Raw genomic sequence first — 20,919 nt, forward strand, 5'->3', positions numbered from 1 at the left:
TTGGTGGTGGTGGTGGTGAAGAAGTTTGGCAAGAATTAGGATGCAGCAAGTTACGTAGGCTCTATTACCTTGCAGCCCACGTGCGCGTCGGTGCGAGGTGGGGTATTTTGTACATCTCATCATCAACTTACCTAGGTACCTATCTACCTCTCTCCAGCCTCTTAGTCCGTAACGACATCACCATGATATAGGGAATAAACATGTGCCATCTGCCCTGAACCCCAGCCTTGTTCAAACCCGCCTCTATCCACAGCCGGGCATGCGCAGCTCACTCGCACGGCTGGCCTCGGCAGCGACGCTGCACGGCCTTGCGCCCGCCGCCTCGGCTCTGCTGCCGCCCATCCCCCTCTACCGGCGGCTGCTACGCGCCCATCGGAAGCATCTGCCCGCCGACATGCGCGTCCTGGGCGACGAGTATATCAAGGCCGAGTTCCGAGCCCACCGCAAAGTCGATAACCCGGCGCACCTGGTGAGTCGGGCTAGAAGTCACTCCAGAGTTTCGCGGCCCTCCCCTCCCCCCGGTTCTGACGTGAGTGCTCTGGTCGCTCCGCGCAAACTAGATTGGCTTCCTCGCGGAATGGCAGCTCTATGCCCAGAAGATAGAGGGTGACTCCTGGGTTGGCGAGATGATTGACCAGGGAAAGCTTGCAAAGTTGAGCGGTGAGTTGGTTGTCCGGCCTCATTTCCCTGCTTGATTGTGAACCTCGACTGATGCGTCGGGCATAGACGAACAAGTTCACCAGCTCTACGAGTTGATGCAGGCAATCAAAAGTCGCCAACAAGACGGAGATCCCCAATGAGGACGGGTTGCGTCGACAATAGTACTTTCACGGCGTCGTCGGTGTTTACTGAAAATGAGTTTTGTTTCAAGTGTTAACTGTCAGCAAGATAGGATCCAGAGTAGATAGCACAAGTCTCCATCCCCGGAATGAGTTATCGAGTATCCACCAATGAGAGCAGCCCAGTCAGTATCTGGCCTCCAGAGCCTCGACAATCCAGTCGGCGCAAATGGCGCTGACCTTTTTTGCATAGTTCTTGTTTGTAAACACGTGCTCGAGGAACATGATTGCCTCCTTTTTCTGCCCGTGCAAGACACTGGCCGGATGAATCGCCACTACGTGCTTTCCCTGGATGGTGACGTAGCTCCCGTCTGGCGCAAGCATGGCCGTCTTGGTCGCGAAGCCTCGCATGAAGCACTTCAGAATCACGTCGGCCCGCTCCGGGTCCATGGGAGTAAAGGGCTGCGGGTCTGGCGGCGGAGCCTCTGGTATCAGCTCCTCCTTGAGGCACATGCCGCGAAGCTGCCTCCGGATGTTCAGGGCCTGTCGCATGTTGCGCAGATTGATACCCCTTTTCTTGCACCATTCCGTCCTGTCCGTATTCTCGGCCGTATACCGCTGCATCGTCGTTAGATAGGTAACGATGTCGCCTTCCCGCCGTTGAATCTCTTTCCGGAGCTCCCCCGCCTGCTCTTGAGCGTCTTCGGACTGCAGCTGGAGGAAGATGTCGTCACCCGAGGTAATGCAAGAAATGATATCAATGGCTTCGATGACGCAGTCATACTCGGGCTTCGCCGCGTTCAAGAGGACCGCGCCAAAGGGGGCAGGAATCGGGAACTGGGCCATCTGCGCACCCGCGGGCGAGATGGCACCCTCGTCCGTCAGTGCCCCGAGGAAATGGAGGTGCAGGAGGGCCTTCTCGATCGATTCTGACAACGGTGCGTCCATGAGAGGGAAGGCCAGCACATCTTGGATGCCACGAGCTTTCATGGTCAGCACGGCTCCGAGGACGTCATTCCGTAGGATTTCGGGGAGGTCTGCCTCATGTAGAGATTCAAAGGTGCTTTCCGTGTATAGCCTGTAGCATTTGCCAGGGCCTTCGCGGCCGGCTCTTCCAGTTCGCTGGAGAGCCGACGACTTGGAGATGACCTTGGAGAGTAGCGACTCCATCCCGAGTCGTGGGCGGTATTTCTTCACCTTGGCTTTACCGCAATCCACCACATACCGAACCCCGGGAACCGTCACGGACGTCTCGGCAATGTTTGTGGCCAGGACAACTTTTCGTGTGAAGGATGCCTTGACGGGCAAGAAGGCCTCCCGCTGGCCTTCCATAGAAAGTTGGCCATAAAGCGGACAGACCTTGATTTTGGGCATGTTGGAAGACAGCGTTGCAGCATATTCTTCGATCAGTCTCTGTACAGATTCGATCTCGTCCTGGCCGGTCAGAAACGCCAGGACGTCCCCGGGCAGGGCTTCTTCAACGTGGATCCTGAATATTCTTTTGAGGAGGGCGTCTTGGATATCTGGTACAGGCCGCGGTTCGTAAACAACATTGACGGGGAACTGACGGCCCTTGATTCGAAGGACCTGCACCGTACTTGCACCATCGCTCTTGGGGGAATCGCCGTTGAAGAATTTCTCAATGACGCCCACGTCTGCCGTAGCGCTCATGATGATGATCTTCAAGGGGATCCCAGCTCGACCTCGGAGATCTCCTGTCAGAATCTGCTTCAGAAACCCGACAAGAAGGTCGACATCCAGGCTTCGTTCGTGGATTTCATCGACTACCACAGCGCTGTATTGACGCAGATGAGGGTCCCGCAGGAGCTCCTGCAGCAGTGTACCCTCTGTCAGGAATTTGATCTTGGTCCCGCGAGGGACTTGATGGTCGAACCGGACAGAGTAGCCGACGAGGCCATCGGATCTCCCATTGCCCAGAGGCGTGCCGGCCTCTCGAGACACCCGATGGGCCAGAGTCGTGGCCGCAACGCGCCTTGGCTGCGTTATAGCTATGACGCCACCGACATTTGCCTCATCCCGTGATCCCTGGAGTTTGATCTTTTGACGGCGGCACCAAGGCTCTCGGCAGAGAAACTGGGGAACCTGGGTACTTTTTCCGGAGCCGGTCTCGCCGACAAGGACAAGAACGTTATTTCCCGGGTCCCGCAAGGCAGCCTGAATCTCGGAACGGTGCTGCCAGATGGGTAATTCTCTGCGCGCCTTGAGCCATGCCTTGCCCTCTGCATCCTGGGGTTGAGCCTGGCCATCGTTTGTCCCAGGACGATCGGGCCTTGAAACTGGCTTCCTTTCCTTTGCCGGCGTAATTGCTTGAGGCGGCTTCTCGCTTTGCTCCGCCTCGGCCGGGACTTGTCTCGTGGCTGCGACGGGGGCCTTGGCCGGCTTTAGAGTTGGATTTAGATAGCCCTCGAGCGAAATGGTTCTGCCCCCGATGGTGATGACGTTGGCAGGCTGTTGTTTTTTGCGCCTCTTGGCAGCCTGTTGCTCTGCGCTCATTTCGGCGGGCTGCAGCGTTTGTCGAATCCTTGATTGCTGGTGAAAATGAGTCTGTGGTATGTCGATGCATGAAAAGTAAAAAACCGACGGCCCGCCTCCGCGCGCACCTCGAAGGTACCTACGCCACTAGCGCATCTTCACACAAGACGAGGTACCTCTGGCCACGGCATCGAACATCTTTGATCGAGAAACAAGTGTAACGATGAATTGTGCCAGACATCAGCTTCATGTTGCGGACAAGACGTTGCTCTATTACACTTCTTCTGGCGGCACCTCACACAAGGCCATCCGATGGGCACGTATCCTTGAAGAGAGCACGAGAATACTAGGTAACTCGACCCCGATTTACAAGTGAACAGCGGAAATGTAGGCCTATTCATACAGTCCAGGCGGCAATAATAGGTCGCGTCGATTATACTAAGCCACCGTCTGCTCTTGATTTCCCGTGACTCAGGGTATGTGTGACTTGCTTGGCTGCTGCTATAATAGGCGGTAACGCTGCAGTTGGTCTTCGACATGACTGGAGCGAATAGCTCGACCCCGACAAAGGAAGCATGGCAGGCAGGGAATGTGAGACAGTCAACTGACAGAGCTGCCGAAGGAGGCTTGGCCAGCACAGACAAACTATTGCTGGACTGTCCGGTTCGGAGGATAGAGACTCGGACTTGAGTGCTGCTGGGTCTCGTGAGGCCGCATGCCTCTTTGTGACGTGAGCACGACATAGACAGCAGAGACCTCGGTTCTCTTCCGCCATTCAACGGGACGGACAGGACACTTGACAGTATCACGTAGTCGATCTCTGATAGCGAAAAGATACCAAAACTCCATTGATGATGCTGTATAAGAGAATGTATCTGATAATCTGAATCCGCGTATGTGCACCGTTTGCGTGCGTACCTGCCAATCCTTCAACGTACCCAACGCGGTCTCGCAACGAAAAGTCATCACTTGATACGGGCCAACCGTTCTCTGTTCAGTCTTGTGGCATCATCAACCGCGTCGCTCTGTTGCACAATGTCAGCCGTCAAAGAACACGCACTCGGAAAGAAGAACCCACCTTGTTCATGATCCTGTCAATCTGCTTGTTTTGGGAATCCACTTCCTTGCCAATGGCCCGGCCCACCATGTTCATCATCGACACCTGGCCCGATAGTTCGTCGAGGCCGTCGTCAATTTGGTCCTCGAGCTCGTCGGCGCCCTCTTCATCGTCGAGGTTGAACTTGCCATAGTCCTTCTTGCGGGCCTGCGGCTGTGCCCTGACACGCGTAGAGTTCATCTCGGAAAAGGTGGACTCCATGCGTTGGTTTGCGCTGTAGCCTTCCCGCCGTGTCATCTCTCGCTGCTCACGCTCCGTCCGGTGACGGTTCATGACCTCGTCATCGGCCCTTTGCTGACGCTGTTTGGATGTGAATGGATTGCTGACGTGCACTGCAAACATGCTTCGGTTGAGCGTCTTGAGCTCGGACGCCCTGTCCTGGGCGACCTTGTTCTGGTTGGCGGCGAGATCGAGGTTCTTTTCCGTGTTGACCAGCCGTTCTCCCTGGGCTCCGAGGCGGGCGAGAGTTGCTTGGCCAACTTCATTCGCTTGCCTGGCCATTGCCACGGAGCGAGAAACGGAAGCGGAGCTTTCTTGCTGGACCTGTCTCTTCTCGGACAGGATGGCTTGGTAATCTGCCTCTTCCTGTTCCTCGGCCGTCAGCTCCCGCTGCTCGCCGTAGCCCCCGTAGGACCCGGCATCGGTGCCAGCCTGCCCATAAGAGCCAGGTGCAGAGGACTGTTGTTTCTGGGCAAAGCGCTCCTGAGCACCGGTGAAGAGGGCATCGCGATTCTCATCGGGTGCGTTGTCGTTGGCGCGGCCGAATCCGCCATAGCCACTGGGGCCCCTAGCTCCCGCTGCCGGGCTGCTGTAGCGACTCGAGCCGTATCCGCCGCCAGAGCCGTATCGTTCGGCGCCGTAGCCTGACGGAGCAGGGCCGCCGTAGCCGTCTCCTCCGTTGGACCTCTGAGGACCAGCGGAAGCGGCAGGAGGACCCCCAGGTCGTGGCCCGCCGTTGACACCCGAGCGGGCCTGCTGGTATGGTGTCACGTTGGCGTACTTTGCGCTGTCGGCGTAGGGGTCACTGGCGCCCTGCTGGGCGTAAGGATTGTCTGTCGGAGGGCCCGCCACCGGCTTCTTGCGGCCGAAGAGGGCGCTGCGGTCGGCGTCGTCGCCATCATCCCCCTTTTTGCCGAAGCCAAACTTCTTCATGACGTTGTAGGAGAGACGGTGGCGATGCGGAGGGAGCGAGGTCGTGGGTAGGTAGTGAAGGACGGTATGGGTTGGCATAAAGGGGAGGAGGAGGGGTGATAAAGAGAGGACGGACTTTAGGGGGTCGAGAGACGACACGGGGGGCTGGGTACCTAGCAAGTGCGCAAGGTTCCGTGGACGCCCAAGTACTCGCAGACGCCGAACAAGTTTGCGTGTAAGGTGCGGCGCAGTCTCAGGCTGTTTCGCCCCCTTGAATCCCGTCAAGGTGCCAGTGCCTCCAAACTATGGCACCCCCTAGTTAACTAATACCTACCTACCTTGGGGGCTCTCCACCCTGCCAGGTCCGCCGAAGCCTAGCGCCGCCGGGTAGTAGTTACCGGCGGTGTTAGGAGGCAGGATAGGGACTGGTCAAGAGTGTTTGGGTTCTGTAGGTAATTATGCCACTTTGATTCTATGGCCTACATACGGTATCTCGGGCATCCGACAGGCACGACTGCACTTCGACGGCCGGGACATTGCGATTCGCTGCCTCGAATATTAACTTACCAAGTAACTTGCCCTTTGCTTGGCATTCCGGGCCTAGCTCAAGCAAGCAGTCGCGCGATTCATGGCAGGACGCCTTTTGTTTGGGCGTTGGCCGACCTGGTATTAATTAATGGGTGACTGGCATCAAGAATCTCCGACTTGGGTCGAGGTAGGCTTGACTCCCTTTCTTTGCGAGTATCAAGTTCCGTGCCCTTGCTCCGTCGGCGAATCCGTGGGCCAGGGGGTCAGGGCCATTACCTACCTACTGTACCTATCCGGCATTGGCCTCCCTAGTATGATCTTGAGCGGCGAGGAATAAGGTCGTTGTCGTGGCACGACAACTTCGTCGCCGAGTTCGAGGGCCTGCGTGGTGACGAAATTTGGGAAAGTCGGACAGCGAATGACATGGACATCACCACTACGGCTGTCACCAGCCAGTCCCCGAGACAGGACCGTGACTGGAATTCCATTCCTGTGACTCTACCCCGAATTGAAGCCTGTACGTACAGTCACATGCTAATAGTTCGCAACCTTGAAAAGATACACGGATGCATGTTCTTCGGCCTCATCCACGTCCCGGGGGGCTGGGAAGGGTGTAGGTACTGTACTAGCAAAGGTACCGCCGGTCATCGGATCCATCTGGTTCGTCATCTCTGGTCCCGCGCTGATGCTGCTGCCCCTTGGCAAAGGCTCACTCGACGCCTGCGTACTACATCCAGACCTTCCATTCCCCTTGCGCAGTCACCCAGAGCGGCTCGTCTTGTCCAAGCCATTGTGGCTAGCGGTGTAACTTTCACGCGGCCGCTGGGCCCATTGGATGCGTCGGCTCGCCATGACTCTTAACATCAGTCGCTAACCGGCCCTCGCCCTGCTTTGCTTGGCTCTCTTCCGACACCAAATCACCACGTTTCCGCATCTTTTGAAATCACCTTTCCACAGGCCAAAATGATCATCTACAGAACAGTATCTAAGAACAACCTTCCCTACCCGACAACAAGGCACCGTAGACGTGTTTTACCAACTGCGAAAGCCCGCGGCGCATCATAACGAGCTGTACCTGGCCGGGAACCCGACTCTCACCATGGCCTCCATCTTCACATACGACCCCGACCCCCCGCGCGTGTCCTCGCCCTGGCTCGCCCCCGACGATGCGCCCCAGCAGACTCCTCAAGGGTCTCCGGCCCCCAGTTTCGTGTCCGACTACGGTGTGACGAAGCTCCAGGCAGAGCCCCAGCAGGGTCCTACCGAGTACAAGCTCCATCTTCTGCTGCGGCCCAGACGAACCTACACTTTCATGAGCACGGCCGGGTCACGGCAATCACCCCCCCCGAAATCAGCACCCATTGCTCTAGCAGCCTCCCACCAGCCCCGGCATGAAAGACTCAAACACCTGACCACGCAGCTCCTTTGGAGGCTGCAGCAGTCGTCGCCTTTCCATGCCTCGAGTTCCAAGGAGCTGACCATGCCAAAGCTGTCCTACGTTAGCTTCGATCCCAATACGCCCATCCAGCTCGAAGAGCTGGTGCCCGGGCTTGAGGAGTCCCGAGGGGCCCTTTACGAAATCGGTGTTTCCGACGACGGCACCTTGGTTGGCCTGACCAAGGATGAAATGAGTGAGAGCATTGCAACCTTGCGCGTCATGGCTGCCAGTTTAGGATGCAACGTTGATGTCGTTCGCATGGTCATCGTGGGAGAGTGCGAATGGGTCGAGTCAGCCGAGCTCGTCAACACAGATGCCTCAACCCCACGCTCAGACACCAGGAAAGGCAGGCTGTGGGTGGCAGAAGTCCTGGTCACACCCAACCTCGGCCTGCAAAGTGACCATCATCAGGGCGAACAAGGTGGCTCGGAGCTGGCGACGGGTGTGTGGGCCGCCAACTCCCTCGATTCTGCGACAGGTCCGAGCCGAGGAAGCTCATCGACACCCCAGCTCCGGGTTACCTTGACCGGGCCCACGACTTCTGGCAAGTCCACTCTGCTTGGGACCCTGTCTGCTGGGATGCTGGACAACGGTCGAGGAAAGAGCCGGCTGAGTCTGCTCAAACACCGGCACGAGATGGTGTCTGGGGTGACGAGCTCCATTGCCCAGGAGCTGATCGGATACAAGCACGAGCAAATCCTGAACTTTGCACAAGGTAACATTGAGTCATGGGTTGATATCCACGACTGTGCCGAGAAAGGCCGGCTCGTCTTCGTCTCCGACTCGGGCGGACATCCCCGGTATCGCCGTACTGTGCTGCGTGGACTCATGAGCTGGGCGCCCCATTGGAGCGTCCTCTGCGTCGCTGCAGATGCAGTCGAGGAAGCGCCCGGCGGCGTCGGTGCAACCTCATCTGCGCAAGATGTATTGGGTTCCGCTGCGGCCGAGGTCGACCTCGTCAAGGCGCACCTGACCCTGTCGCTGAAACTCAACGTGCCCATGGCGATTGTCATTACCAAGTTGGACCTGGCGTCCAAGTTGAGCTTGCAAAAGACCATGGTCAAGGTCCTGACATCCATTAAGGAGGCTGGACGGACGCCCAAAATCCTCCAGCCCGATCAGAGGCAGCACGATGAGCTCAAACAGATATCGCAAGAGGACCAAGCCAAGGTGCAGGCCTTTCTCGACAGCCTAGCTGAAAGCGGAAGCCTGACTGCGCAGGTCCCTATTGTGCTGACGAGTGCAGTCAAGGGAACCGGCATCGGGCTCGTCCACGCCCTCCTCGCGAGTCTGCCGCTGCCCCCGGCGCCGGCGTCACAATGCCATGGCGAATCACCCTTGAGTCCAGAGAGACCAAAGTCTCTGTTTCATGTTGACGACACTTTCAGTCTACCAAACTCGTACAGCACCCTGGCTTCTGGACTCAATGGGCGGGCTGGTCGAGGCGTCGTGGTTTCCGGGCATGTTCGCTTCGGAAGCCTGTCCGTCGGGGACAGGATCGTCGTTGGCCCGTTTCAACCCGTGGACGAAGAAGCCCGTGGCTTGGAGTTGGCCGCGGGAGAGCGCCCACCGTTGGGAAGTTGCGGGCTCTCGATAGCGCATCCGTCGTCAGCGGAGCTAGCCAAGATAGCCGTGAAGAATGCGATATCAGCATCTGCCATGGTAGGAGAGTGGCACACAGCACAGATTGTGAGCATTCGAAACCTCCGATTGCCTGTGCGCTGCCTCGAGGCTAGCCAAGCTGGGTCTGTCGGACTTGTTTTCGAGCCGGATGCCGAGAGCAACACCGCGATCGATGACACGCCCCGGATACGCAGAGGCATGGTGCTGGCACCCCTGTCAAAGCACATGATAGATACCGGACTTTCTTTGCAGGCGGTCAGCGGATTTACGGCGGCATTTGGAGATCCTGGGATCCAGTTGCTGACTGTCGGGTCATTTGTTAATGTATATTTCGCCAGCGTACGGGCGGCGGCTCGTGTCCTGCACGTGTCTTGCCGCGAATCGGGTGACGAATCGAGAAGGGGGGCACCAGACGATCTGGACGACATTTTCGACCTGACGAGGGAGCCTGCAGGTGACAGCCATGTCAGCGAACGTCCCAAGAACCGAGGCACCAGAACAGTGGCCCTAGAGCTGCTCCACAACCGGGAGTGGATGGAGTTGGGCTCCAAGGTCTTGTTGCTGGAAGGAGGAAGCCAAGACCGGTCGGGGCTAGAGGGATACGTGGGCAGAGTTGTCGAGATTACGGAGTAGCTCCGAGGCGGCCAAGTGCAGCGCAGTTGGCAGGATTCACAGGGTCGGCAGCTAGAGTAGCGCGATTTTGGATGGCGAAAAGATAAGATGATAAGTAGTGGTCGATTGAGCTGCTTCACGACGCCGGTGACCTTTTCCACGTCAAACGGAACCCCGTCGAAGTATATCAAGCCCTCACCAAGCCGTAAAATAGCGTCCACGTCAAGATGAACCCGGAGAGACCGCCCAGTATCCCGCTCGTCCAAAAGTCCATGGCCCCGTGAAAGTAGCGCCCGGTGTCGAATATGGACCGCCTCTCTGCCAGAGACTCGGGTGCGACCTGGAGAGCGTAGAAGAGGAGGGTAGTGATGGTGGAGAGGGCCAGGTAGAAGAGGAAGCCGCTGTAGGACTCGAGGCCGAGGATGCCGGCGCTGACGCCGAAGAGCGATGCGGCGAGGCTGTGTAGGTTGGAGAGGGCCTGTTGAGGGCCGAAGCGAGCGGAAAGGTCAGCGAGCGCAACGGGGAATGGGGTACGTGTATCGCAGGCGGGCGCACCTTGGAGTTGTGGATGACGGAGTCTTGGACGATTGGGTGGAGCTGGTAGTCCCGTTCGGACGGCATTTTGTCCCTCGTCGGCCAGGGCGGGGAGTTGGTGGCCCGCGTGTCGTTTTCTGGATGCGCAGCAGGCTGTCTGTGGATTGCCGAGTCTATCAACGGACTGCTAGAGGGCAGATTCGTAGTTTAGTACTGTAGGAGCAGCTTCGCCGGCGACTGCCATCGTCCTAGCTTGGCCGCTGCTGGCTCTACCGGGCCGACAGCCTCCGACGCTACCTGACAGCTTGTACTGTAGGTACCTCTGTGCAACCACCTGTTCGCACTAGGAGCCGAGGCGTCCATCAAAGTATCCAGTATCCAGCAGCTCCCGGCAATCCGGTCTCCGCACGCGGATCATTACAGTACCGAGAACCCATGGACCTCCGAGCGAAGTACCTAGGTAGGTACCTAATTACTAGGTAGACGTAGGTAGTAGACGGCCGGAGCAATGGCGGCTTTTGGCGGGGTGATGAGGCGACGACTACGTCTGCACCCCTCTGCCTTTGCCGTGATTTTTCCCCGATCGAAATCGCCCCTCCGCAAGCATGAAGCAGCCCTTTGAGCCATTGAAGAACGATCTTCTCTTGCGGGCAGCATGGGGTAAGTGAAGCAGCAGCATTTCAGAAGCAATAGGTCCGCTAACTTGGTTGTAGGCCAGAAAGTCGAGCGCCCTCCCATGTGGGTGATGCGGCAGGGTAAATTGCGACGGCCCTCCGGCTCTGAGCCCCAGAGCACGCGCTGACGAGCTCCGCATGGCTAGCTGGCCGCTACCTCCCCGAGTATCACGAAGCCAAGGGGTCCCGAGACTTCTTCGAGTGCTGTCGCAACCCTGAGGTGGCGTCGACCCTTACCCTGCAGCCCGTCGAAAGATACGCCGGCCTGCTTGACGCCGCCATCATCTTCTCAGACATTCTCGTCATCCCCCAGGCCATGGGCATGGATGTCGAAATGGTGGACAAGAAGGGCCCGCACTTCCCCAGTCCTCTCCAGTCGCCCGCCGATGCCCAGTACCAGGCTGTCATGGAACGACCCGTCAAGGTCGCCGACGAGCTCGACTACGTTTACCAGGCCATTGCTCTGACGAGAAGAAAGCTTGCTGGCCGAGTCCCACTCATTGGCTTCTGCGGCGCGCCCTGGACCCTCTTCTGCTACATGGTTGAAGGCGGTGGCACTAAGTTGTTCGCCCAGAGCAGGACCTGGATCTACAGGCATCCCGATGAGACGAAGAAGCTCCTGTTCAAGATTGCCGATATCTGCGTCGATCATTTGGCGCTCCAGGTCAAGGCCGGCGCCCAGGTATGTTCGAGATGCGGCGCAATTACCCAGCGGCTTTGTTCTCTGGCGCTGATGAGCCCGCCCTTTACACGGGGGTTTCTAGATGGTCATGGTCTTCGATTCATGGGCGGGTGAGCTAGGCCCCGCGTCATATCGCAAGTTCTCCGAACCCTATCTTGCGCACATTGCCCAGAAGCTCCCCGATCGACTCCGGAGCATGGGGCTCGACCGCGTTCCGATGACCGTCTTCCCCAAGGGCGCCTGGTACGCCCTGGACTCTGCTTGCGACCTCGGATACAATGTCGTAGGCATCGACTGGTTGCATGACCCTGCCGCGGCGGCCACTGTCCGAGGGTCGCGCAACGTCGTCTTGCAGGGCAACGCCGACCCCGGCATTCTGTACGGCTCCAAGGCCGCCATCACCGAGGCGGTGGAGGAGATGGTCAAGGGCCTCTGGGCGGACAATAGGGGGTGGATTGCAAACTTGGGACACGGTGAGCATCCTCCAATGGTCCATCCGTGGGGCTTGCGCGGTTAACATGGCCGTTTTAGGAATCACGCCCGGCGTCGACCCAGATAACTTGAAGCACTTCTTTGAGGAGATCCATCGTCTGACGAAGAGCTGAAGCTGCATTGCTTGGCCCTCAGACACGACATTGACTTATCCCAGGCTCAGTAGGAGTATACAGATCTCGGTTCCGAGAAAGGCGGCGGAGAGCGGGGGTGGCGAGGCGGCGAGACGTAGTTGCAATGTTAGGATGTCAACTACAGTCGAGGGTGTAAAATCTGGTCTGCTCAAGAGTACCGGGTTCCTTCCTCCTTTGACTGCTGCCTGCCGGCACCACTTCCCGATAGCAAATGGAACCGAGCGCACGTTAGACAGGGCTCTTGACCGTGTGCTTGCTATTCTCGACAGTCTGCCCTCACATCCAGTCTCGCGTTTCCATACAGTACGTTTGCCTTGAAGGGTGTGTATAGGATGTAGTAGGTGCGGAAATGGCAAAACTCGAGGCGTCGATACGAAAACGTCGTGAGGTCGTCGAGAAGGTGGGCTGAAGCTGTGTTGCCTTACACCAACCCTCATCGCCTACGCTTTCTTGCCAAGAAGCCACTTTCGCCCCTTGGAGGTGAGCGAGTCGGGGCCAGGGTTGCCGGGAGCGTCGGCGCTGTCGTCGTCGACGGCCTGCTCCTGGCTCGTCGTGGGCGCCAACTCAGCAGCGGCATCGTCGCTGTCGCGGAAGACGTTGCCCGCACCGCCGCGGCCGGCGTGCTGGGCGCCGGAGCTGAGTCTTCGGGGCACGCTGCAGGGAAAGTAAAAGGAATGGTTAACAGACGAGTTCAACCAGAGACAGCAAGCAGCTGGATAGCCTCTTCCCCCCCGTTTCCCAGTTGACAACACCGTCCGCCTGCCCGCCCACTTACCCCTCGACGTCCTGACGCATGCGCGTCTCGACGGGGTCATCGTTCTTGGCCATGTTGCCGGTGCCGCCGCGGCCCGTGGTGACGACGGGCTTCTTGAGGACGGGCGTCTCGAGGTCCGATGGCGTGAGCTTGGGCGACTGCCGCGCCTCGGCCATGTTGCCCGCGCCGCCGCGGCCGTGCGATGAGAACTGCGACGACGAGCGCGACGCCGGGCGCGGCGGCGGCGGCGGCGGCGGCGGGTGCTGTTTGTTACTTGCGCTCGACGTCATGGCTTCCTCTCCCATTGTCCTGTCACTTCGTCTATGGTGGGGGAGGTGTATAGCGAGTTTGCCTTCCTCGTCCGCTTCCTCGTCCTTTCTTTTCTTCTTCCTCGTCGCTGACACCCGATGACAGACCCGCGCGCTCTTCGTATCAGAAACTAGGGGCGCCTCCAGTCGATAGGACGGCGCCGTTGGTAGAGGACCGATCACGCGAGACGAGAGAGGGTGGGGTTTACGCCTCGGGTTGGATGGATTAGACGAATGGCTGCGACGAGAGGCTGTGAAACGTCGCGCGATTCAAGGTTTTCAGAGAACTAACTCAAAGAAGAAGAGGCATTACGACCAAGTAGAGCGCAGCACGAGCTACCTTGGACAGACGGCGCTCAGGATCGGGGTCGATTTTGCTCCCCACCCTCGAGAAAAAAAGACCAGTAAACAAATAATAGAACAAGGGCGGCGCTAGCAGGGCAGCTAAAGTTGAGACGTCCCCTTTCAGCCGCACGGGCACGGCCTAATCATGCTTTGCGCATGCAATCACCATTTGCACGTCTTCATACTGCTGCGTGCTGTATGTACAATGCGCGGGTCCCAAGCAGCTTTCCAGTCGTCCGTCACTTCTTTACCCCTGCCGCGACACTGCGCCCAATGGCCTTGGCGCCTCCCCTCACACCCAAGATTTGTAGATGTCGACTACCGGCAGACAGATGGACAGAGACAACCCGAGCTTCGTCTGATCGAGCAGTCGGATCCGAGCTCGTCTTCGTTCCCGGTCCCTATCCTATGTTACAAATATATTGGCCTTTCCTTCTCGGCCACCGAAGCAAAGCCCTCGTGTCTTCACACATAGTCACCCGTCCGTGAAACCTGCATTATCTACACGCCATCCTCGGCAGAACCCGCGAGCTCCGGCGGTGCCGGGTTCTTGCATGGCTGGGTCGAACCATGCACCGGAGCCTGTCGTGGCCACGCTCGGGCTTGTTCATGACGACTTCGCCTCCAAGGCTGAGGGAGTCGACGCTCGTGTCGATGTCTGGATTCTCGCCTCCACGCTGTCGTCATGCCAGCCAGCCAGCCACATGGCCCTTGCCTCTCAAGCAGCTGCCCACACCCCGAAGCTCTTGACCCTTTCGTCTTGTGCCCCGAGTTAGCGCAGAGGTGCAGGCCTCCTCTACCCAACTACCCAGATAAGGCGGCGGAGATGCAGTTGACGACAGAAGCCAGAAGTGCCGATCCCGCCCACCGATAACACCATTAATGCCGAGCCAGTTGGGTATTTCCCAGATGCCATGTACCAGGACAATCTCTTCGACGGGTACGGGTCGACGAGTCGATTAATACACACAAGTGCTGTCTAATCCTATTCGCCGTAGTCATCGTCGTCGCCTCCCTTGACGTTTGCGTCTTTGCGGATGGGAATCTTGATGCCTTGCGTGGCAAACGTCTTGCTCAACGGCGTGCTCTCGCAGACCCCGGGAAATTTCTTGGCCGAATAAACATTGAACACGTCGCTGAAGCACGACGCCAAGATGGGAGCGCGGCCGGTATTGACCCTGGGGACATTGCCATCGCGGCGAGCCCCTCCCCGTGCTCCGACATTGACAAATGAGAATCGTAACCTGGCCTAGAGTCAGCACCGTTCATCGGATTTCTACTCCTTCATGCGCTCCCTACCGAAAGGCACCTTCTGTGCGAACACTGAGGTCCTGCAGGACAAACCAGATGCCGATGTGGTCTGAGGTATCGCTCAGGCGGAAGGCACTGGCGGCCAAGCTACCGATGAGATTCCTAGTAAACATGCCTTGGGGTTGGCCGCCCACCATGGCCATCCGGGTTAGAGAGTTCTGGTCCTGAACAAAGCCGGGCGCCACGGGAACGCCATTTCTGGTGAAGTGCGCCATGTTGGCTTGTGATGGAACGGGTGGGACGGCTCCATCTTGGCGGTAGGCTTGGTGCTGCGGGTAGAACTGCTGTGGAGGGCCATATGTGCCATTGGAGGGATATGATGGGGGTGCTATTCAAAAAGAGTCAGACGGCTGGGCGAGAGCGTGAACTTGGGCCCAATCAGACTGACCCTGGCCGTATCCCGGCTGCACCTGATAGTCGTGCACGAAGCCGACGGATTGAGGGGAATTGAAGGCGGCATCGCGGTTTGACGGGAGAATGTGCTGAGTGTAAGGCACCATGGAGGTGTCGCCTCCGTTGAGTGTCGTATAAGAATATGGCGTCGTCGATGAGATGGAAGGGCTGCCCGTGGAGGACCGGACTAGATTGACTTCGCGAGTGCCATCCTCATTCCAAAGATCCACGTTGAGGACGAACATGGAGTGGTCGATGGCGCTGTCGTGGTTCCGATGTGTAAGTCAGTGGAAACAAAGGACCTCCAGCCATAGGGCATCGTCACGTACTTGCAGTCTATCTCTCGGCCAGTGGCCGCATCTGTGATGATGAGCCGCACACAGGGCGGAGGCGTAATTGGTCTCCGGTCCTACAAGGGGTTAGTTAGAGAACAGGGCGGACAAAGAGACAGTGAAGTCGAGGCTGGGGGAGAGGGGCCTACCTTGTCGCCAAAGCCGCACATGCGGGCGCGTCTAGGCTGTTGCACAACGTCTAGTCTGTCAGGGTATGGCGAGTTAGTACGGTTGCGCAAGGCCACAAGGAAGTGAGGCCAAGGGGAGGAGGCAATGACGAACTGGTACTTGCGGCCGGTAGCTTCGTCGACCTTTGAGAAAGGAGCGAGCATTGTCTGGGAGCTGCCTTGGGAGTTGGCCGACGACATGGATGAGGTAGAGGGCGCGTCGTCTGGTCTGGAAGCATTGGCCGAGGACGGCGGCGGCGGCGGCGGCGGCGGTTGCATGTGGGGCGGAGGAGGCATCATGTTGTGATGCTGAAGCTGAGAGTGGTGAATGTGCGACGGCGGCGGCTGCTGCTGGGAGAGATGGGCATGGTGCTGGCGCGGCTGCTGATGCTGTGGCGCCGATAGTGGAGGCGGACTGGCATGAGGGTGAGGATGGAGATGAGGCTGACTATGGCCGTGGGGCGAGCCGAGGACATTGAGGCGGTGCATGTCGTGAGGACTAGACTGAGGCTGCCGCGGCGGAGGCTGATGCTGGTGGTGGTGATGCTGGAACGTGGAGTTTAGGTAGACGGGCGCGGCGGCCGGAGCGGAGCCGGGATTGGCGGGGGACGGCGGGTAGGCAGAGCGCATCTGGTCGGGCGGGGGATGCGTCGAGTTCATGACGCGTCGCAGGACTGAAAGGCGGCGATTGACGAGGAAAAGTCGGTATGTGTGAAGTTGAACGGGAAGAGAATTAATTACTCGGGCGGCCTAGCTCGAGTAAGAATCTTCGTGGTGCTTGCAAGGTACCTCGACGCGGCACGGGGCAACAGGAGCGAGCCTCTGGACCTGGTTGCAAGTAATTCTCACGGAGTCGGAATGGCAGAGGAGAGGAAGAGAGAGAAAGAAGCCAACAGACATCAAGGGACGAGAGGAATAGGACAAGTAACTTAACAGACGAGAGGAAAAGGAACGAGGGCCAACGCTACGCGGAGTGGAGACGGACTGCTTTTTCTACTACCACGTCGACACGTAGTACATGAGGGTCGGAGCAACTAACCAACTGCTGTACTTGCCATCAAGCCCGGACAAGGCAATGATGCTCGAGCTTGACGAGAGGCTGCCAGAGACTCGGACCTGAAACTTATTGCCATTCGAATATAGCCCGTGGCCCGGCGCAGACTCGCAAAGCCGTACGTCGAGGGAGTATCCCGGTACATGGCGTAAGGGCCGGCCGGCGGTGGCGACGCTCTGACCCCCCCCCCCCTTTTTTTCCTGCCAGAGTTGCTGTTTATCTGTCTGTTTGGTGAGGAGCACAACCCTGGCTTTTAATACCCAAAGTTGGTTGTCGGATGCTACCTTGTGAGGCATGTACGAAGTACAGCTACATGTACAGTAGCTGAACAAAAGGTGGGCTGGTGTTGAGGAGAAACATGATGCCGCACAGACTCCAAGGCCATTGTGCTCGGCATAGGGTGCTTACTTAATAAAGTACTGTACTTGTATTGTGTGCCTTGAGACGCATCTATTAATTACGTACCCCCTCGCCAAGCTAGGCGCTACGGGCAAGCTTGGCCCAAAGAGGAAACTGTGTTTTTTATACTCGGACCTGACAAGTATAGAGTACATGCAGCAAGGGTGTGGGTTGCACGGGACTCCGTCCGTCCACTCCATCCATCACATGCTCTCTCATTTTGTTGGTGCCGCCGCCCGACCGGTCAAGCGTGGGCCCCGCTAACAAGGAGGTGCGGGTACGGATAACTACGTACCAAGCAAACATGGCAGGGTGCTGGCTTATCCATCCATCTACCCCACCAGGACAGTCGTGCCTGGACCGGGAGCACTGTCCACTTTTCAGGGCCGAGTATTCAGCGGACATCCAAAGATGGAGCGATGTCCATCTCGACTGCTACAAGCCGTGCATGCATGAACGAGAAGTGCCTGCTGTACAGTGATAGGTAGCTTACTGCACATATTGCCTTACAGTAGTACCGTACTAAAGTAAGTTCAACATCTTCCAGGTTGTTATATGTATGCGGTACGGCCCATCCGCCCCTCATGAATGCATCGTTCCCCGCGCCCCCCCCGGCGATGCTCCCTCAGTGTGACGATTGGCCCTCTGCCGACGGGAGACGAGAACTGGCAAATCGTTTGTAATTACTGCTTGTACACATCGCTTCAGGGCTGTGCCGCCGTCGCACATTCAAATAGTCCTTGATCAGCTGCCCACATACGCCCAGCCCAAGTCACAGTTTTGAGCTTCATTGTCATGCACACGCGCGCGGGTAACCGGCCGCCCACGCACAGTAAGCGCTTGCAGGTAATAATGCCCAAGCACGTAACATGGCAACGGCGCTTGCCCGCAGGCCCGAGTAGTATCGTCTGACTGATGCAGGTAGGAAACGTCGTACATGGCTGCCCGAGGCCAGGCCGTGAGAAGCGTCGCCGCCCCACCGCCGCCGCCTTGATAAAAAAATCGACCCCGCAGCCATCTGGCAAGCCGAAAGACTCACCAACGCACCGCTGCTGCCAACAAACGACCAACACCCCGACCATCACATCTCCCGCTACACCGTCGCCACGGCGCCATGGATTTGGTCAACAGGTGCGCCCGTCCTCCTCCAAGCCTCATCCACAAGCTGACGACGGTCACTGTTGTAGCCTCGAGGGCCGCCTGCTCTTTGCTGTGCCGAAGAGTGAGTCACTGGCACTCACAGTGCTTTCTTCCAAAATACCGTTTCCTCCTTGGCTGACGACGTGTCCATCGCTTCCAGAGGGTCGCCTGAATCAGGCCGCCTTGAACCTGCTCGAGGGCGCTGACATCCAGTTCCGCCGCGAGAACCGTCTCGACATTGCTCTCGTTAAGAACCTCCCCATCGCCCTCATCTTCCTCCCCGCCGCCGACATACCCACCTTTGTGGGCGAAGGCCGTGTCGATCTCGGCATCACTGGCTGGGACCAGGTCAACGAGCACGATGCCTCGGTCCGCGCGAACCCCAGCGCACACGGCAGCCCCGATCCTCACTCTTCGGGATGTGATATGGTGATGGATCTTGGCTTTGGCGGATGCAAGCTGCAGGTCCAAGTTCCCGAAAAGGGCAAGTATGCCACAAGCCAAGACCTCATCGGCCGTACAATTGGTACCAGCTTTGTCCATCTCGCAGCCGATTATTTTGCCAAGCTCGAGTCCGAGTCGGCCGGCGATCCCATCACCGACGGCTCTGATCGAAAACTGCGTACCAAGATTATCGAGTTGAGCGGCAGTGTCGAGGCTGCCTGTGCGCTGGGCGTCGCCGATGGCATCGTTGATCTCGTGGGTGAGTCGAACCTTTGCTGTAGCCGTTGCCCGCAGGATGGAGGACAATAAGCGATGCTGACTGCTGCACTCCAGAGTCTGGCGAGACAATGCGCGCGGCCGGCCTCAAGGCCATCGACACAGTCGTCGAATCCACTGCCGTCTTGATCAAGTCCCGCTCGCCTTCGAATCCGGACATGATCCACCTCATCACTTCCCGAATCCGCGGCGTCATCACGGCTCAAAAGTACGTCCTCTGCCAGTACAACGTCGAGCGGGGACGCCTGCCCGAGGCCCGGAAAATCACACCGGGCAAACGCGCCGCCACGGTGACGGCGTTGGACGCCGACGACTGGGTCGCTGTTAGTTCCATGGTGGAGAAGAAGAAGATTGCTCTGGTCATGGATGACTTGTCTCGGGTCGGGGCCCACGACATTCTTGTGCTCGATATCCACAACACACGGTGAGGCAGTCATCTGGCTGATGCATCGCAATCATGACATGATGACATGCTCTTTTTTCCTTGCTTCGGGGATGATCAACGGCGCCAGATGACGTTGAACATCGCTGGTTGTTTGAACGCGCTCCAATGGGCCCCCGGAAATTCGTAAATTTTGAGAAATCAATTCAGGGCAAGGCTTGAAAGGAGGTTATCTAGGGGAGAATGGAGGGAGAGGGGAACGCAGCAGCTGGGTTTCAAAGTCCGAAAGACTCGAGCGACGACCTAATGTATGATATGACATCATGCTTAGCCAAGCTTCAAAGTACTCGGTACTCTCCCCACGGTCAAAGTACATTACCTTTACGGACACGATGCACTCCTACGATTGCCAAGGTAAGACACGTTTTTTGAGGGGGTTTGGAAACCGGCGTCTCTCTTCGGACGAGCCGACAAGAGTCAGCGATGGCCTTTTCTTTGAAGGATCTGAATCTATTTCCATTTCCCGATCCGGGACGAACGTTAAATCGTATACATCATACAGCCCTCTTTAAACTCCCAGCGCTTCTGAACAAATAAATAAAGGCAAGCAACCCAAAGAAGGAAGCATCATGCCGACGCCGACAGAAAAGTACCGGGGCATGCTTCTAGCATGGCAAGCCCCTCACCATACGGAGTGGCTGGGTTTTGCGAGAGCCCAGGTTTTTGCCTCGCTCGCTCCGTCTCTTCCCCCTCTCTCGCCCTCTTCGGGCCCTTGAGGGTTTTACAAAGGCGCCATGGAGCCCATCCTCTCTTCGACGCTGCTCCAGTAGACAATGGGCCGGGGCTCGAGAATGTTGAGGCCGCGAGGAAAGCTCTTGCGTTCTTCCTCGAGCCCACGAATAGACGGCTGGCGGAAGATGATGCTGTTGATGGTGCTCTCGGTAGAGGGAGACGAGGGGCTCGTGTCCGAGGCGGCGGGCGAGGAGGAGCTGGCGGTTGACGAGCACGAGCAGTTCAGCGACGAAGCGACCGACGATCGAGTCGACATGCGTCTGTTTGAGGATGACGGACGAGTCGCAATGGGCTGGCAGTGAGGAGCAGGAGGCGCCATCGCTAGGGGGTGCCGCAGGTGCCGGTCACGGGGACGGGTCTAGACGGGGCCGCCAATGCGGAGGCTTCTGGTTCCGTCGTTTGGCTCGATGGATGCGGATTCCGCCTTTTGTCAACGAGGGAGGCCTGCCGGGAGGTCAAGCAAGCGAGTGAGCGAGTGCGTGGGTGAACGATTGTGAAAGGCCCAGGAGGGAGACGAAACGAAGGTTTAAGAAGACGTGAAGCTGGTGTGCTTGAGTGTGTTGTTGGCGTGTCGGAGGGAGAGAC

At 58.0% G+C, this 20,919-nt stretch overlaps 10 protein-coding genes across 10 annotated transcripts; 4 read left to right on the top strand and 6 right to left on the bottom strand.

Moving 5' to 3' along the window:
- Positions 1-259: 259 nt before the first annotated feature.
- Positions 260-800, top strand: HRG_07801 (uncharacterized protein; the record flags this gene model as incomplete). Its single annotated transcript, XM_044866272.1, has 3 exons — positions 260-469; positions 561-660; positions 727-800. 3 exons carry the CDS (start codon positions 260-262, stop codon positions 798-800), a joined length of 384 nt encoding a protein of 127 aa, XP_044718161.1.
- A 165-nt stretch (positions 801-965) lies between these two features.
- HRG_07802 (helicase associated (HA2) domain-containing protein) lies at positions 966-3,293 on the bottom strand (the record flags this gene model as incomplete). Its single annotated transcript, XM_044866273.1, has 1 exon — positions 966-3,293. One exon carries the CDS (start codon positions 3,291-3,293, stop codon positions 966-968), a length of 2,328 nt encoding a protein of 775 aa, XP_044718162.1.
- A 944-nt stretch (positions 3,294-4,237) lies between these two features.
- On the bottom strand, positions 4,238-5,541 carry HRG_07803 (transporter sec9; the record flags this gene model as incomplete). The annotated part of the gene is made up of 4 exons (XM_044866274.1): positions 4,238-4,297; positions 4,351-4,678; positions 4,730-5,252; positions 5,325-5,541. The coding sequence occupies 4 exons, from the start codon at positions 5,539-5,541 to the stop codon at positions 4,238-4,240; spliced, it is 1,128 nt and encodes a 375-aa protein (XP_044718163.1).
- A 1,606-nt stretch (positions 5,542-7,147) lies between these two features.
- HRG_07804 (elongation factor tu GTP binding domain-containing protein) lies at positions 7,148-9,742 on the top strand (the record flags this gene model as incomplete). Its single annotated transcript, XM_044866275.1, has 2 exons — positions 7,148-8,774; positions 8,835-9,742. 2 exons carry the CDS (start codon positions 7,148-7,150, stop codon positions 9,740-9,742), a joined length of 2,535 nt encoding a protein of 844 aa, XP_044718164.1.
- Positions 9,743-9,908: 166 nt separating this feature from the next.
- HRG_07805 (rab5-interacting protein (Rab5ip) domain-containing protein) lies at positions 9,909-10,342 on the bottom strand (the record flags this gene model as incomplete). Its single annotated transcript, XM_044866276.1, has 2 exons — positions 9,909-10,199; positions 10,277-10,342. 2 exons carry the CDS (start codon positions 10,340-10,342, stop codon positions 9,909-9,911), a joined length of 357 nt encoding a protein of 118 aa, XP_044718165.1.
- Positions 10,343-10,860: 518 nt separating this feature from the next.
- Positions 10,861-12,216, top strand: HRG_07806 (uroporphyrinogen decarboxylase (URO-D) domain-containing protein; the record flags this gene model as incomplete). Its single annotated transcript, XM_044866277.1, has 5 exons — positions 10,861-10,915; positions 10,969-11,010; positions 11,076-11,611; positions 11,694-12,084; positions 12,143-12,216. The coding sequence occupies 5 exons, from the start codon at positions 10,861-10,863 to the stop codon at positions 12,214-12,216; spliced, it is 1,098 nt and encodes a 365-aa protein (XP_044718166.1).
- Positions 12,217-12,677: 461 nt separating this feature from the next.
- On the bottom strand, positions 12,678-13,296 carry HRG_07807 (uncharacterized protein; the record flags this gene model as incomplete). The annotated part of the gene is made up of 2 exons (XM_044866278.1): positions 12,678-12,891; positions 13,013-13,296. The coding sequence occupies 2 exons, from the start codon at positions 13,294-13,296 to the stop codon at positions 12,678-12,680; spliced, it is 498 nt and encodes a 165-aa protein (XP_044718167.1).
- Positions 13,297-14,629: 1,333 nt separating this feature from the next.
- On the bottom strand, positions 14,630-16,507 carry HRG_07808 (velvet factor domain-containing protein; the record flags this gene model as incomplete). The annotated part of the gene is made up of 7 exons (XM_044866279.1): positions 14,630-14,888; positions 14,944-15,283; positions 15,344-15,609; positions 15,678-15,757; positions 15,830-15,884; positions 15,963-16,195; positions 16,247-16,507. 7 exons carry the CDS (start codon positions 16,505-16,507, stop codon positions 14,630-14,632), a joined length of 1,494 nt encoding a protein of 497 aa, XP_044718168.1.
- A 1,907-nt stretch (positions 16,508-18,414) lies between these two features.
- Positions 18,415-19,588, top strand: HRG_07809 (ATP phosphoribosyltransferase domain-containing protein; the record flags this gene model as incomplete). The annotated part of the gene is made up of 5 exons (XM_044866280.1): positions 18,415-18,431; positions 18,488-18,522; positions 18,601-18,796; positions 18,839-19,143; positions 19,218-19,588. The coding sequence occupies 5 exons, from the start codon at positions 18,415-18,417 to the stop codon at positions 19,586-19,588; spliced, it is 924 nt and encodes a 307-aa protein (XP_044718169.1).
- A 735-nt stretch (positions 19,589-20,323) lies between these two features.
- Positions 20,324-20,653, bottom strand: HRG_07810 (uncharacterized protein; the record flags this gene model as incomplete). Its single annotated transcript, XM_044866281.1, has 1 exon — positions 20,324-20,653. One exon carries the CDS (start codon positions 20,651-20,653, stop codon positions 20,324-20,326), a length of 330 nt encoding a protein of 109 aa, XP_044718170.1.
- Between the last annotated feature and the right edge of the window lie 266 nt (positions 20,654-20,919).

Source organism: Hirsutella rhossiliensis, assembly GCF_020360975.1.
Source record: "Hirsutella rhossiliensis strain HR02 chromosome Unknown scaffold00009, whole genome shotgun sequence".
NCBI classification, from domain to species: Eukaryota; Fungi; Ascomycota; class Sordariomycetes; order Hypocreales; family Ophiocordycipitaceae; genus Hirsutella; species Hirsutella rhossiliensis.